This window comes from Pipistrellus hanaki (assembly GCF_964339955.1).
Source record: "Pipistrellus hanaki genome assembly, chromosome: 18".
Taxonomy (NCBI): Eukaryota; Metazoa; Chordata; class Mammalia; order Chiroptera; family Vespertilionidae; genus Pipistrellus; species Pipistrellus hanaki.
The window spans coordinates 19410643-19424378 of record NC_140520.1 but is presented as its reverse complement, the minus strand read 5'-3'; the positions used below and the strand labels follow the sequence as shown (position 1 = coordinate 19424378).

At 34.6% G+C, this 13736-nt stretch overlaps 1 protein-coding gene across 6 annotated transcripts in view; it reads right to left on the bottom strand.

Annotated features, from left to right (window-relative positions):
• The window catches only part of RASAL2 (RAS protein activator like 2), a 227431-nt gene that overhangs the window by 59740 nt on the left and 153955 nt on the right, over window positions 1-13736 (bottom strand). For all 6 annotated transcript variants that reach the window (XM_084866956.1, XM_084866957.1, XM_084866958.1 and 3 more), the window contains one exon: window positions 1415-1521. In XM_084866956.1, the coding sequence (XP_084723082.1) occupies window positions 1415-1521 (107 nt within the window). The remainder of the gene's footprint in view (window positions 1-1414; window positions 1522-13736) is intronic.

The window sequence follows — 13736 nt, the reverse complement described above, 5'->3', positions numbered from 1 at the left end:
TTAAAACTTCAAATTCTAATTCAATCCCTTTGTACCACACTCAGTATATGGATAGTTTCAGTATATTTGATCTCTGTTTCATCAGGAAAATAAGGAGAGGAGAGGGGGAAATGCTGCCTTCATTCATAAAAAGTTTTAAAAATAGGTAGCTATGTCTATGGTACGAAGAAATTTAATAAAAGGCATCAAGTCTGATATTTTGATATTCTTATCAAAACTGGTTTAGAATATTAATCCAACATTTGCCTATGAACTTTAAAAATGAAAAGTTTGTAAAAATTTGAAAGGGCACAATAACAAATATTCACAAACTCTACAAGGCACTAAGATACAATAAAGGGAAATCTTTCTCCTCAGAGTTAATCCAAAATTAAACATCATTTAAGTTATTAACTTACTAATGAATAACTACTTATATATCCCAAAATATCAGTTCTACTTAAAAGGTCCCAACTTAAAAAAAAAATAGCATTGGAATAAGTAAATAACATATTAACTTGGCTGAATTAAAAAAAAACAAAACACATTTTTTCCATAGAAAAATCTATTTATATTTTATATTGATTTCCATTGTATCTACAACAATGACCAAGATCATGAAAGTAATTCTTTCCAATGAATTTTGGAATTCATTGGAAATTTTGGAATTCATTTGGAATTCATTAAATCATATACATCCTAATATGATTAGGATGTATATGATTTAATTATATGATTCTTGCTCAATAAACAAAATAAATGGATGAATTAAAAAATGGATTAGTCAGCGTTTTATCAAAATGGTCCAAACTACACCTGCAACTGGTGGTCAGCTGACCTGATCACTTACAGCCTTTCCATCTCAGCATTCCTTTGAAGTTAATACTGAGTCTCAGTACTACCTGTCAGTTTAAGGGTTATTTTTAAATGGGATATTTCTTCCAGGGTAGTTCTAGAGCATTTCAATGGTCATTTAAAATAGACTTAGTCAAAGCACAGACCAGATTTCAGAATGAGAACTCACAATTGTTTAAATTCTCTTATAATTTTCTCTGCAACTTTATGAGTCTTATCATTCTCTACTTATGTTTCAGTTCCGGAAAATAAAAATAAAAAAAAATCTCACCAGCATCTCTATAGAATTGTGATAGGTTTTGGCCAGTGACCTGATAAAAGGGCATTCTGCAAAGATTTGTACTCTATTGTTCAGAGGAATTTGAATTTAATGTACTTAGGTACATAATTTGGAAGTATCCCACAAGTAAAATTAAAATTCCCTAAAAACAGTTAATCTATAGAAGTTGACAACTCTGTCTTTAACCCTAAGTATTGTGAAGAAATTCTTGAGAAGTAAAATGTTTTACTCCTTAGCAAGTGTAACTCTAAGAAGCAACCACAAAAGTGAAATATCCTTTTAGAGAAGAGAAACACATACTGGTACTTTGAAAGGTGAGGTATAAGCAGTGTCCATGGAGTTGGGTTTCTCGGAGGTACTGGTCCCTGAGATACTCCGTCTGCGAGGGGATCTTTCTGCTGGCACCTCTGAAAAAGAAACACCAGTAAGAACCCAAAATTTAAAATGCGTAACTTTATTGGAAAATTATTCCTACTCCCAACCCCCTAAAAAAATCAGTTTGCTTTAAAGGTGCATAATAAATATTCTAGAACCACATAATTTCTCTTTTTATCTTTGTGGTGTTTGAACTATGTAGACACTAGGAGATGGTCACAGTTAAGAATATGCTTTAGTGTGACTGCTTATGTTTCATCTGTGCACATATAAAAATAATTTCTTTTGAGCTATGTTTAATATCTATAAGTTCACTTAATATTTGTATTTTACAATGTATGAATCTACTTCTCTATTTGTCAGCAGCAGAGGAGTTAATAGAATTTTTTTATATTCTTGTGAGCAAAATAGTCTAGTGTTGCTCAGGATTTGAAGGTGTTTGCACAAAGGTCAAAGTTCAGTTCAGTGCAAATAAGATGATTCACCAGACTGCAACCAAAGGGCCATGTGAAGACTGAAAGCTGCTGCCAGGAGAAAATAACATATATGCCTATGCAGATATAAAAATAGATCAGCTTCTCCTTGTTCTCACAAAATGACCTTACTAAGACATTACTCTGGAATCCTAAATCTGTTCAAACTACCTAACAAGCTTCAGATTTTGCACACAATGTGATAAATATCCAACTTAACTACTATGCACTACGTTAAGGTTACATTTAATTTTTATAGAGTGATATACATATGCATATTTATGCACATACACACACAGAGATGATAGATAGATACATATTATACCTTTATCACAACTGCTTCCCATCTCCACTTCAACTGACAGATACATAGGAATCCAGCTTCTCAGATAACATTAAATAATCTCAACATGAACAAGGAAAAAAAAAACATCCTAAAAAAAGTATTCTGTGTTATCTTCCAGATCTTAAAAAATGAGAAGTAAATCCTGACTCCGGAGACTGACATTTTGCTTCCTGCTGCTCTCCCTTTAAAAGATAGATGCAGTTTAAACTTCCATTTCTGGCCTCCTGGCCCCTGGGATCCGTGCTACTTCCACTTAAGAGAAAGCGTCTTTCTCTCGCTCCCTCCCTGTGTCTTGCTCTCCCCCCACCCCTCCCTCTCTACAGCTTGCAGAGAGAGTAAGCGAGAAAGAACACACAGGACTGCAGCTATTCAATCAATCGCTCTCACTGCACATCCTCATTAGATATTTTCAGGCTATTAGCAGACGCACAACCACTGCCCCCCCCCCCCCCAATTACAGAAAATTTCACTGTATTGTACTAATCTGCAGCAAGAAAAAAACGTTTTCTGAAATTTATATTTAGCTCGTGCCAAAAGGACACCATTTTACACAGATTCAGTAATGCACACAGTCAATCCCTCCTATGAAAATCCAATTGGAAGTGCTTACCCTATTACTAGGTTTGCCTGTTGGATAGCGATAGGCTTCCCACGACTAAATATCATCTCTGTGACATCTTGACTAGTGAAACATAAGCCAAATTGCAGCATTCCTAATGACTGAGAGGCTGGCAGCAAAGTGCCTTACATGCCTGCAGCAGATGAAAGTTGCACGCTATTACTGTGTTTTACAATCATGACCAATAAGTAACTGTAAGTCTCAACTTCTCACTAACCACCAATGGTTAAATAAGCCTTAATGTACAAAGTCATTTTCAGAATTAGGCACACACAATTTAGTACACATTGCTAAAAAAAAATTTAAAAAAATAGCAGTATATTTAGCTAAAATTCATAGGCATGGCACAAAGCATTGAATTTAATTAAACAAATCAGTTAAACACATTGAACAAGACCATCAGACTTCAGCAACATGACATTAAAGAGTGATCTTCCAAGTTAGGAAAGTCATGGGGAGCAGGCAGTTGGGTGGAGGAGGGGCTGGTTAAGGTAGAATATAATCTCATCTTTCCTCTGATGAGTACTTATAATTAGAAAGCCTGAATATTACAATAAAATATATTTTAATCTCTGAATAATTGATGGAGAAACCAAATTAGGAGAAAGCTCCATTAAGCAAGGATAAAATGAAAGTTTCCTTTAATTTGAAATGTTCTAAGAAAATAAAATTGAAACATTTTTTCACTTCCTTCCAAGCATCTAATTTTATTTTTCAGGCATATAAATTCATTAAATAAATATATTTCAGTGCCTTTAGCTATTTTGAAATTATTGGCTAAAATGAACAACCACATTTCAAACTCTAACAAATACATTATTTGTTTGGTTTATTTTTGCTTTTAGATTCTCTTTCTGTATCATGAAAAAGACAACTCACAACTCTGATATAGCTTAAAGAATTTATTTGGGTTCAAAAGAAGAAATTAAATTATTCTTGAAATTTGAACAACTGCCCCTAAAGAGGGAAAAGAAAGCATAAAGAATACAAGGTAAACTTAATAAACTATTAAAATAGTAAGAAGTCTATACTTCTTGACTTTCTCAACCCCAATAATCAAAAAAGAAAGAAAAAAAGGCCTTTTAATATCCAGGTTCTTTAGTTCTCAGAATATTCTTCACTATTTCAAAGCTGAGAGAAAAATATAGACCCCAGGAACCAATGTCCATTTAGAAACAGGGTGGCAGCATCAGTAAGAACAGTATTAACAACTCACTGGGTTAGTCACAGGCAGGCCTGCATAGTAAACTGGCTCAGCCACCTTTAACTTTTAAGTCTCCAATTAGAAAGGAAAGCTGCTACTATGCTCTTAAAGCTACATTTCTGCTGAGTTGGACCAAAAATCTATAGTGGTTCCAGTAGGCCAAAATTAGACAGCTTTCTCCCTTACCCCCATTTCTGCTATTATGCTATCGCTTTATTTTCACCTGCTATAAATATTAATGATCTTTCATAGTCACAATATTTTATAGTAATTTAAAAATATGTTTGCTCTCTAAGGCTGAGACATATAATATTGTTTCAGTAAAGGTCTGAAACATTTTGTTCAGTTTCTCATCATCTAAAAATAGTATTTTTCATCTTCAGATTGAAAGACAAAAAAAAAGTTACAAAAAACCTTTAAGTTTTAAATTTAACTCATCATTTCCTTTGCCATTAGGTATGAACTGAGATGAGGTGACAACTTTAATTAGAGATAACCTCCAACCCAGCCCTACAGAGAATGATGTATTGAACAGAGAGAACATTTGGATGCTTTTCTTAGCAGCACTATCAACTATCTGTGTGTCCTGTATGAGCCACTTCACCTTTCCTGCTCTGATCCTCATTAATAAACTGGGTTATTCAGACCAACCAGCGATGAGGGCCAGATGAATGAGTTCATATGCTTTGATGCAAAATTAGCATTTTGGAAAAAAGGGGCTCTCTAAATACAAAGTGTAGTGTTATAACATCATTTCTTCAACATGCACATTTTCCTCTTTGTCAATGCGCTCTCTCTGATAAGTGCGGTGAAGAAATCAACAACTGGACAATTATAAGGGCAAAAGCACTTTTGGTGGAGGATATGCTTGTTCAACAAACGGAACTCAACCTCTGCCTTTAGAATGTAGTAGTGTTTTCGTGGCCTTTAGTTTATTTTTCAGGAAGCAAATATCAAAAGTGATTCAGGGGTGAAAAAAAAAGTAAGACAGCGCTAAGGAGATGAAGAGGTATAGTAATTTAGATACAGTGAATAGGTAGTTGCCTTGGGAAGGTGAGTGAGAGACAATACTTAAGAAAGTAAGGAAGTCAGCCTTGAAGATTTCTCAGGGAAGAACATTGGAAACTAATGCAAAGCTTCTAGGGTAAACAGCAGCAGGGGGCCCATGGGACTCTTGTCACTGAGCAGGACTATTTGCAGCAGAGTGCTCCTATTTGTTTGTATCTTACAGGCCTACACATAAAAACGCAAAGAAAAACCACCGGGTGAAATACACTTCACCCAAAGGTACAAATCACAGAGAAACCCTATGAACATATACTTACTGACACTTTCTTAATTATTTTCTTTTCAGGATTTTGAATAATGAATCTGATTGAAATAATTCTGGAATATTATGTTTGGAAAGAGAATAAAAGAAAATGTTTTTATCATATATGTTTGCTAATACATAAATGTTTTAACTGAGGGTTAGTTTAAAACCTTCTGAAAGTATCAAAAGAGAAAGGTTATCTGCTATATGACATCATTATGACTATACATCTAGAAGCATAAAATAAACTACATTTACTTTTTGTTCAATCATATTTAACCAAAATTCATATGTCATCATCATGTCATATATGCATATATTGATATGTAACATAAATAATGCAGCTGAAAATGTCAGGAATTCTGGTAACGTCTACCACTTTTAGGTTAAGTTACAATAGCGTTTTTTAAAGGTAGATAGCCCAGCTGGCGTGGCTCAGTGGTTCACCAATGACCCATTCACCAAGAGGCTGCTGGTTCAATTGCTGGCTAGGGCCTCCTACATACCCCACACTAGAGATCAAGCCCACAACTCAGGTATGTACCCCGACCAGGAATGGAACCATAGCCTCCTGGTTCATAGGTTGACGTTCAACCACTGAGCTATGCAGACTGGGCCAGTGGGGGCAAATTTTAAAAAAGGGAATAATCTCACCAACGTGAAAGTCATTTCAGAAAATTCAACATGAAAGATGAACAAAATGTAGAAAGTTATTTATAAATTTTAATTTGGTGGACAATGACGCAGGAACCAAAATATCTTTCTCATAGCAAGTTTCTCTAATTATGACAGACCAGAAAAACATTACATATTCATAGATTCAGTCAGTTTGGCACATATAGTATGTCTAAATATTTCACATGAATAGCAACCCAAACCAATTCCTAGTCATTTTGTTGTCCAGGATTATAAAATATAAATGAATGGGAATGCCGTTCCAATTCTAATATTCACAGGCCCCTTTATTATTTTGATATTATATTTAAGAAACAAGTGTTCTAATATTCTTAAAAGAATTTTTCAGTTCACTTTAGAAACCTTTTTAAAAATCAATAACATTTTAACACAGCATGATAGAAAATTGAATACACACCAAACTGTGTTTGTGCAACCATTCAGATCACTGAGATTTCAGTGTATAATGTTGCTGTGAATGAGCTGACCTCACTATCATCTATTTTCTCTTATATTGTGTAAATGATGATAACAATAAGTAGGAGTGGTTCAAATTATTAATGAACTATAGGCCCAGTGCACAAAATCGCAGCCCCGCCCACCCGCCTGCCACTTGGCCAACCCATGAGTGCCTTGGTGCGCTTGCAGCCCTGCCCACCACTGTGCTGCGATCGGAGCCTGTGGGTCACAGGGGAGGGACCCAGAGGTGCTCCATGCACTTCATGGTGACCTGTTGTTTGGTCGTTTCAGTAGTGATGACTCCGGCCTTTTATTAATATGATAAGGTAAGCAAATAACCTAGCTCTCCATACTGTGAATTCTCAATTAGAAGAATACTTCTTCCATTTTAGGCACATAATACATTTAAGAAACAGAATAGGCCAGGACCGGTTTGGCTCAATGGATAGAGCGTCGGCTTGGGGACTGAAGGGTCCCGGGGTTCGATTCCGGTCAAGGGCATGTACCTTGGTTGCGGGCATATCCCCAGTAGGGGGTGTGCAAGAGGCAGCTGATCGATGACTCTCTCTCATCGATGTTTCTAACTCTCTCTCTCCCTTCCTCTCTGTACAAAATCAATAAAATATATATTAAAAAAAAGAAACAGAATAGGAAGGAAAGAATAGTATTAGGAAATGAGTTTGTACCTCTCTACTGAAGAAGAATTTTAATAACAAATAGCAAAAAGTGAAAGAAAAAAAGGCTTCATGAAAATGGAATTTCATATTATACTTTTTGTTGGACTCCTGAAGGCAATGGAAGCTTAAAAGTGTAGGTTGAGGACCATTTTATGAAGGAAAAGGAACAAGAGCCAAGAAAAGAAAATTGCATATTACATTTATAGTTGCTAATACTATAGGCATGTAGGCATTTCATAGACTTAATCCACCTGATTCTCAGTGGGACATTCTCTGCTGTGACCCACTTTTACTGCTTTAAAGCCTGTGTACCAATAGTCACTACCATTCAGCTGCTCTGAAATAAAAATCCCCAGAGTCACTTTAATTCATCCAATTTGTATCACTTATAATGCAATACTTCACTCAAACAAGAAGTCCTTTCAAGTTTGCATGCACTAGACACTTACTTCAATACACTCAAATTGGTACTAAGTATGAAAATGTGGTGAATTCTCAGAAAGTAAAGACACCTAGTCTCTTCACCTTTACTTCAATAAATTTATTCTCTGTTATTATTATAATAAATTTATTCTTGTTAATATAACAGGAGAACAGATTTCTCTCTGGTCAAGGAATCTGAACATCCACAAGTATTCCATTTCTTCAGCTTAGGACTTACTTCACATGATGATATTGGATGGTATGGAAGAGACTTAGATTTAGTGCAAATAACATTGCAATCAGAAGAGCTAAGAAACAGCTTAGGGTTATAGGGCATCTTTAGTTTCAAATACAAAGCATATATCTGGGCCTTGATGCTAGCAACCAGGGATCTTAATAACAATGATGAAAATATAAGGATAACTACAACACTCAACTATCATTTCTTAATCCTTGTTAAATGCCAAGAGTGTTATATGAGTTCTCTCTTTAATCCTGACAATAATTTTCTGAGTTGGGATTATTGCCCCCATTTTACAGGTAAGGAAACCGGAGATGTTCCGTTACTCTGCCCATGTTCGCACAGGTGGTAAAGGGCAAAATCAGGACTGGAACCCATGTGGTTTGGAGCCTGTACTTTTAATCACCATGCATACTATCCTATTCTCCTTGTGCTTTGTATTATTGACTGTACTGGAGAAAAAATAAGATACATAATCATGGAGACTCGACCTAAAAGTAACTCAAAGAACTTGAACCATAGGCACACAATTCTTCATATTTTAAAGAAAATGAAAGCGCACTCTTTCAGCAATAAATTACTGCAAGCAAAGCCCACCAGAGAAAATTTTCAATCCTGAAATTCTGATGCTAAAAAGGATATTCTAATCAATCAACAAAGAGCAGTGAAGCAATGGGATGAAGAGGGAAAAAGTTTACTAGCTTAAAGTAATGGTGAAAAATCTGAACAAAATAAGAAACAAGCTATAAAAAATATCTACTACTAATTCCTTGAATAAAAAAGTGACAAAAAGCGCTCCAAAAAATAACTTGCCCTTAGAGATAGAGATGAATAGGTGAAGCACAGAGGATTTTTAGGGTGGTGAAAATACTCTGTGATACTGTAATGATGGATACATGCCATATATTGTAGTTGTCAAAACCCACAGAATGTACATCAAGAATAACCCATAGAGTTAAATGTTAAAAAAAAAAAAAAAAGCTTTGCTCGTCTATCTTGCTAAGTAATCTTCAGTACACACACACACACACACACACACACACACATATATATATAAAAGCATAAGCGACCCAACAACTGACTGGTTGCTATGACGTGCACTGACCACCAGGGGGAAGAAGCTCAATACAGGAGCTGCCCCCTCGGGGTCAGTGTGCTCCCACAGCCAACCTCCCATGGGTGGCCCACTTCCCATGGCTGGCAGGCCAACCTTCTGCAGTCCCTCCCCGCAGTTGGCAGGCCTCCCTGATGGGCCCCTACTGGGACTGGGGAGTGGGGAGAGGAGGTCAGCCAACCTCCCCCAGTTCCTCCTCTTGACCAATCAGGGCCAATCAGGGTGGGGATGGGCAGCTGGCCAACCTCCTGTGGCCCTCTCCCTGCCCCCCCCTCCCACATCCCAGATCAGCCCTGATCACGCACCAGGTCAAGGGACCCCACCTGTGCACAAATTTGTGCACTGGGCCTCTAGTCTCTAAATAACTAAGAAAGCATTATTCAGCATAAAATGACTATTTTGAGCATTTCAATCTAGTTATTTATAAAATTTTCTTAATCTTACAGTTTCATTTTGGTGAGTCATATTTTGTCCACTCTAGAAGACAATGTCTTCTAATTTACAAATATTTCTAAGACCTTATCTAAACTTTTTCTGTAACTGACTGTTGTTCTCATTAGTATGTTTCATATATAACTGTGAGTATAATCTGATTTACTTATACTATGGCTTCAGTATTCATCTTTAAAATCTTAAAAAGGAGTTGGTCATTGGGGTTTCATCCTAAAATAGATTTTAACAGAAAGTAATTAAAGTATTGAAAACATATAAACTTTTGCGCCCCTAATAAAAGATGAGAATTATTTCAAATATGCATATGAAACTGTGTGAAAACAAAAATTGCTTATATTGGACATCACTTATTAGTGAAGGTAACAGAAATGGGAAGATCCTATGATGTTGACCTTTTGCCTCCAAGCACTGCAAGTCTCTCTTCAAAGTGTCTGTGGGCTTCATTTTGTCTTCTTTTTCCCCCATTACCATCTATAACCTTACTCCAGGACTTTTTATATCTCATGCAAATTATGGCAGGACCCTCCTAACTGACCTCAGTGACTCTAGTCTCTCTCTCCTTAAAGCTATTCTGCTCATCATTGCCATATTAACCTTCCTAAAACACTACTTTCTTAATATAATTACCTTCCTTGAGATCTTAAGATAGACAGGTACCTGCCCCCATCTTATTATACCAACACTCTCCAACATATTGCCTTATTCAGATGATCTTTGATCTATCAAACTGACCATATTCATTCCTTGTGTCTACCTTTACTAATTGTTTTTACTTATCTGCCACATCTTCGGTGTCCTTCGATGCAAATTTCAATTCATCTACTTCTATAAAACCAGGCCTAATTACTAACATTTCTTTGATTTTCAATTAATACATTTATAAATTCCTATTACTTGATTATATGTTCTCTAGTTTGGATTACCAAACTATATTTATGTCCAATATGTACTCTAAGATTTAAAGAATGGTGATCTTGTCTAAATTTTCAAATGAATTATCTCTATTTTAAATATTTCTCCCATAATGTTCAACAGAATTATCTATATTTTAAATATTTCTCCTATAATGTTTTTTTGTTTTTGTTTTTTTTCTTTCTTTCTTTCTTTCTTTCTTTCTTTCTTTCTTTCTTTCTTTATTTATTTTTACATATCTCCTATAATGTTTTTATATACCATTTGTACCCTTTCTTGTCTGCAAGAATTAAAACAGAATAAATACAACATAATAATTAGTAAGAAATAAATTTTAACTAAACTAAAAAATAGTTCAGCATAGTCTACATACCTTGTTTTCTCCTTTAATAAATACGTGATCATACAGAATTGCCATTTTTGTATGCTAATTAGTAAAATATTAATAAATTCATGTGGTTTGATTTAGTACATGATAAAATTATCAATACATTTTCTAGTTATCTCTCATTTACTAAAGAGTGCCATCTAATCAAGTTTAAGAAACACCCTCTTTTTATATATATTAATGTGAATCATCAGCTATAATTAAGATTTTGGAAAATAAGCTTCATGGGAGATTAGGTTTAAAAGTTTTGAGGTTTTTCCTTCTATGCATCACTCTATTGGAAAATTCACATATTGCTAGACTTTAATAAGAAGCATACTTAAACATAAATGAATCAGGGATAAGTCTTGATATCTTCTTATTCATCCTTATTGTCTTTAGATATCTGTTTGGCTTGATTTCCTTTAGTTTTTAATTTGCATATCCCCATAAGAAAATACCCGAAAGTTTAATACAGTTCCTCATGTTGTAGTGACCCCCCCAACCATAAAATTATTTTCGTTGCTACTTCATAACTGTAATTTTGCTACTGTTAATGAATCGTAATGTACATATATGTGTTTTCCGATGATCTTAGGCGACCCTGCTAGTGGTTCATTGGATTAATATTTCTAATGAGTAATAAATTGAGTTTTTCACTGATTAGAAATATTAATCCAATTGTAATACAGGATTCATTCTTTTTTATAAGTCAAACTTTATGAGAAATTAAACCAAAGTGGTAGATTTTAAACTATTGAAAGTAGCAGGTCTACTTACATTTTTATTTTTATAATAAATTTTAATAAATTACTTTTTAAAAATATCAATTTTCTCTAAATTATTAAGTAAATACATTATCACAAAGTTTTTCATGACAGCCTTCTATTTTTAAAGTCTCTGGTTTTTTGTAATGGTGTCCCTTTTTTAATGGTGTCACGACCCACAGGCTGAGATCTGCTGCTGTAGAGCCGAAGACCATCGAAAAACACAGATATTTACATTATGATTCATTAGCAGTAGCAAAATTACAGTTATGAAGTAGCAATGAAAATAATTTTATAGCTGGGGTCACCACAACATGAGGAACTGTATTAAAGGGGAGCGGCATTAGAAAGGTTGAGAACCACTGCTGATGTAAGACTTAAAAGCTCTTAAGGGAACAATGACTCCCTTGGGACTAAAAATGGATTCAAATGATATGCTTAGGTTTTTAGATGGATCATGGTATTTTTTGTTTTTCAATTTAGATACCAGGATGCCAAGTCACTCATTTACAGTGAAAAACTCAATTTATCACTGATTAGAAATATTAATCCACTTGTATTACAGGATTTATTCTTTTTTATAAGTCAAACTTTATGAGAAATTAAACCTTAATCAGTGGTAGATTTTAAACTATTGATTCAGTTTCTTTAATGGTTATAAGTAGCAGGTCTACTTACATCTTTATTTTTATAATCAATTTTAATAAATTACTTTTAAAAATATCAATTTTCTCTAAATTATTAAATAAATACATTATCACAAAGTTTTTCAGTCTTCTATTTCTCAAGTCTCTGGTTTTTTGTAATGGCGTCCCTTTTTTCATTTCTAACATTGTTTACTTGTGCTTTCTCATTTGTCTTGAACAAATCTTGGCAGTTTTATCTATTTTCATTGGAGAAATAACTTTAAAGAAACAATACTTGGCTTTTTTATTCTATTATATTTACTTCTGTTTTCTATTTTACTATCATTCACTGTTGTTATCTTCATTATTTCTTTCCCTAAACTTTTTTTGGGTTTATTCTTCCTTTTTCTAACTTGTTGAGTTGAATACTTAATTACTTCATTAATTCTCATCTTTTCTCCTTTCAATATAAAAGATTAAGGCTGTAAGTTTCACTTAATAACTTCTTTAGCAATATCCTACAAGCTTTGGAATGTACTGCTTTCAGGATATTCAGTTTTAAGTATTTTATAATTTCCATTATTATTTTTTCTGGGACTAAAGAGTTAAATACAAATAACTTTAAAAGTTTCTAAAAGTAAAGGTTTTTATTTATTTTTTTAAGGCTTACATTCTTTTTTTTTTAAGATATATTTTTATTGATTTCAGAAAGGAAGAGGGAGAAAGAGATAGAAATATCAATGATGAGAGAGAATCATTGATTAGCTTCTCCTTCATGCCCCTTACTGGGGACTGAGCCTGCAACCAAGGTATGTGCCCTTGACTGGAATAGAACCTGGAACCCTTCAGTCCATAGTCCGACACTCTGTCCATTGAGCCAAACCAGCTAGGGCGAAAAATAAAGGTTTTAAAAGTAAACTTTTCATTATTAATTTCTAACTTATTAAGTTCAACTATGATTAAGAGAATGCTTTCTGTATAAGATAGACTTTGACATTTGTTGAGATTTATTTATGCTTCAATCTATTGCCAGTGCGCATCATAGCGACAGGTCTTTCTGATGTTTGGTCCATTTTATTAGCCTTTTATTATATAGAATTCATATTCTTCCCTCAAAAACTGTCCCTTTCACAACTTCTCTACTTTTGTTAATAGTATCATTATCCTCCCAAGTTCAAAATTAGTCTTTGACTCATTATGTTCCTCATTCCTCTTTAGGGGTGTCGAACTCAATCAGAGAAGGGGCCAAAATCTAAAATCCAGCCTAAATCGCGGGCCGAATGGTTTACTGAACAGTCATAAACTGACAATGTCATAAACTGACAGCGGAGTGCAGTGATGACAGCGCAGTGCGGGCCACATTGCAAGGCCTGGCGGGCTGGATTTGGCCCGCGGGCCTTGTGTTTGACACATGTGCTCTAATTTGTCACCAATTTTGCTGACAGATCTATGTAATCTCTCCACTTTTTCATCTTATTCATCTGAGGTGCACAAATATTCATCTGCACTTAAAGTGTACCAGGAGCTAAAAGACAGAGGATTGAGTCCCTGCAGGCATTCACAATCTAGTGATAATAAT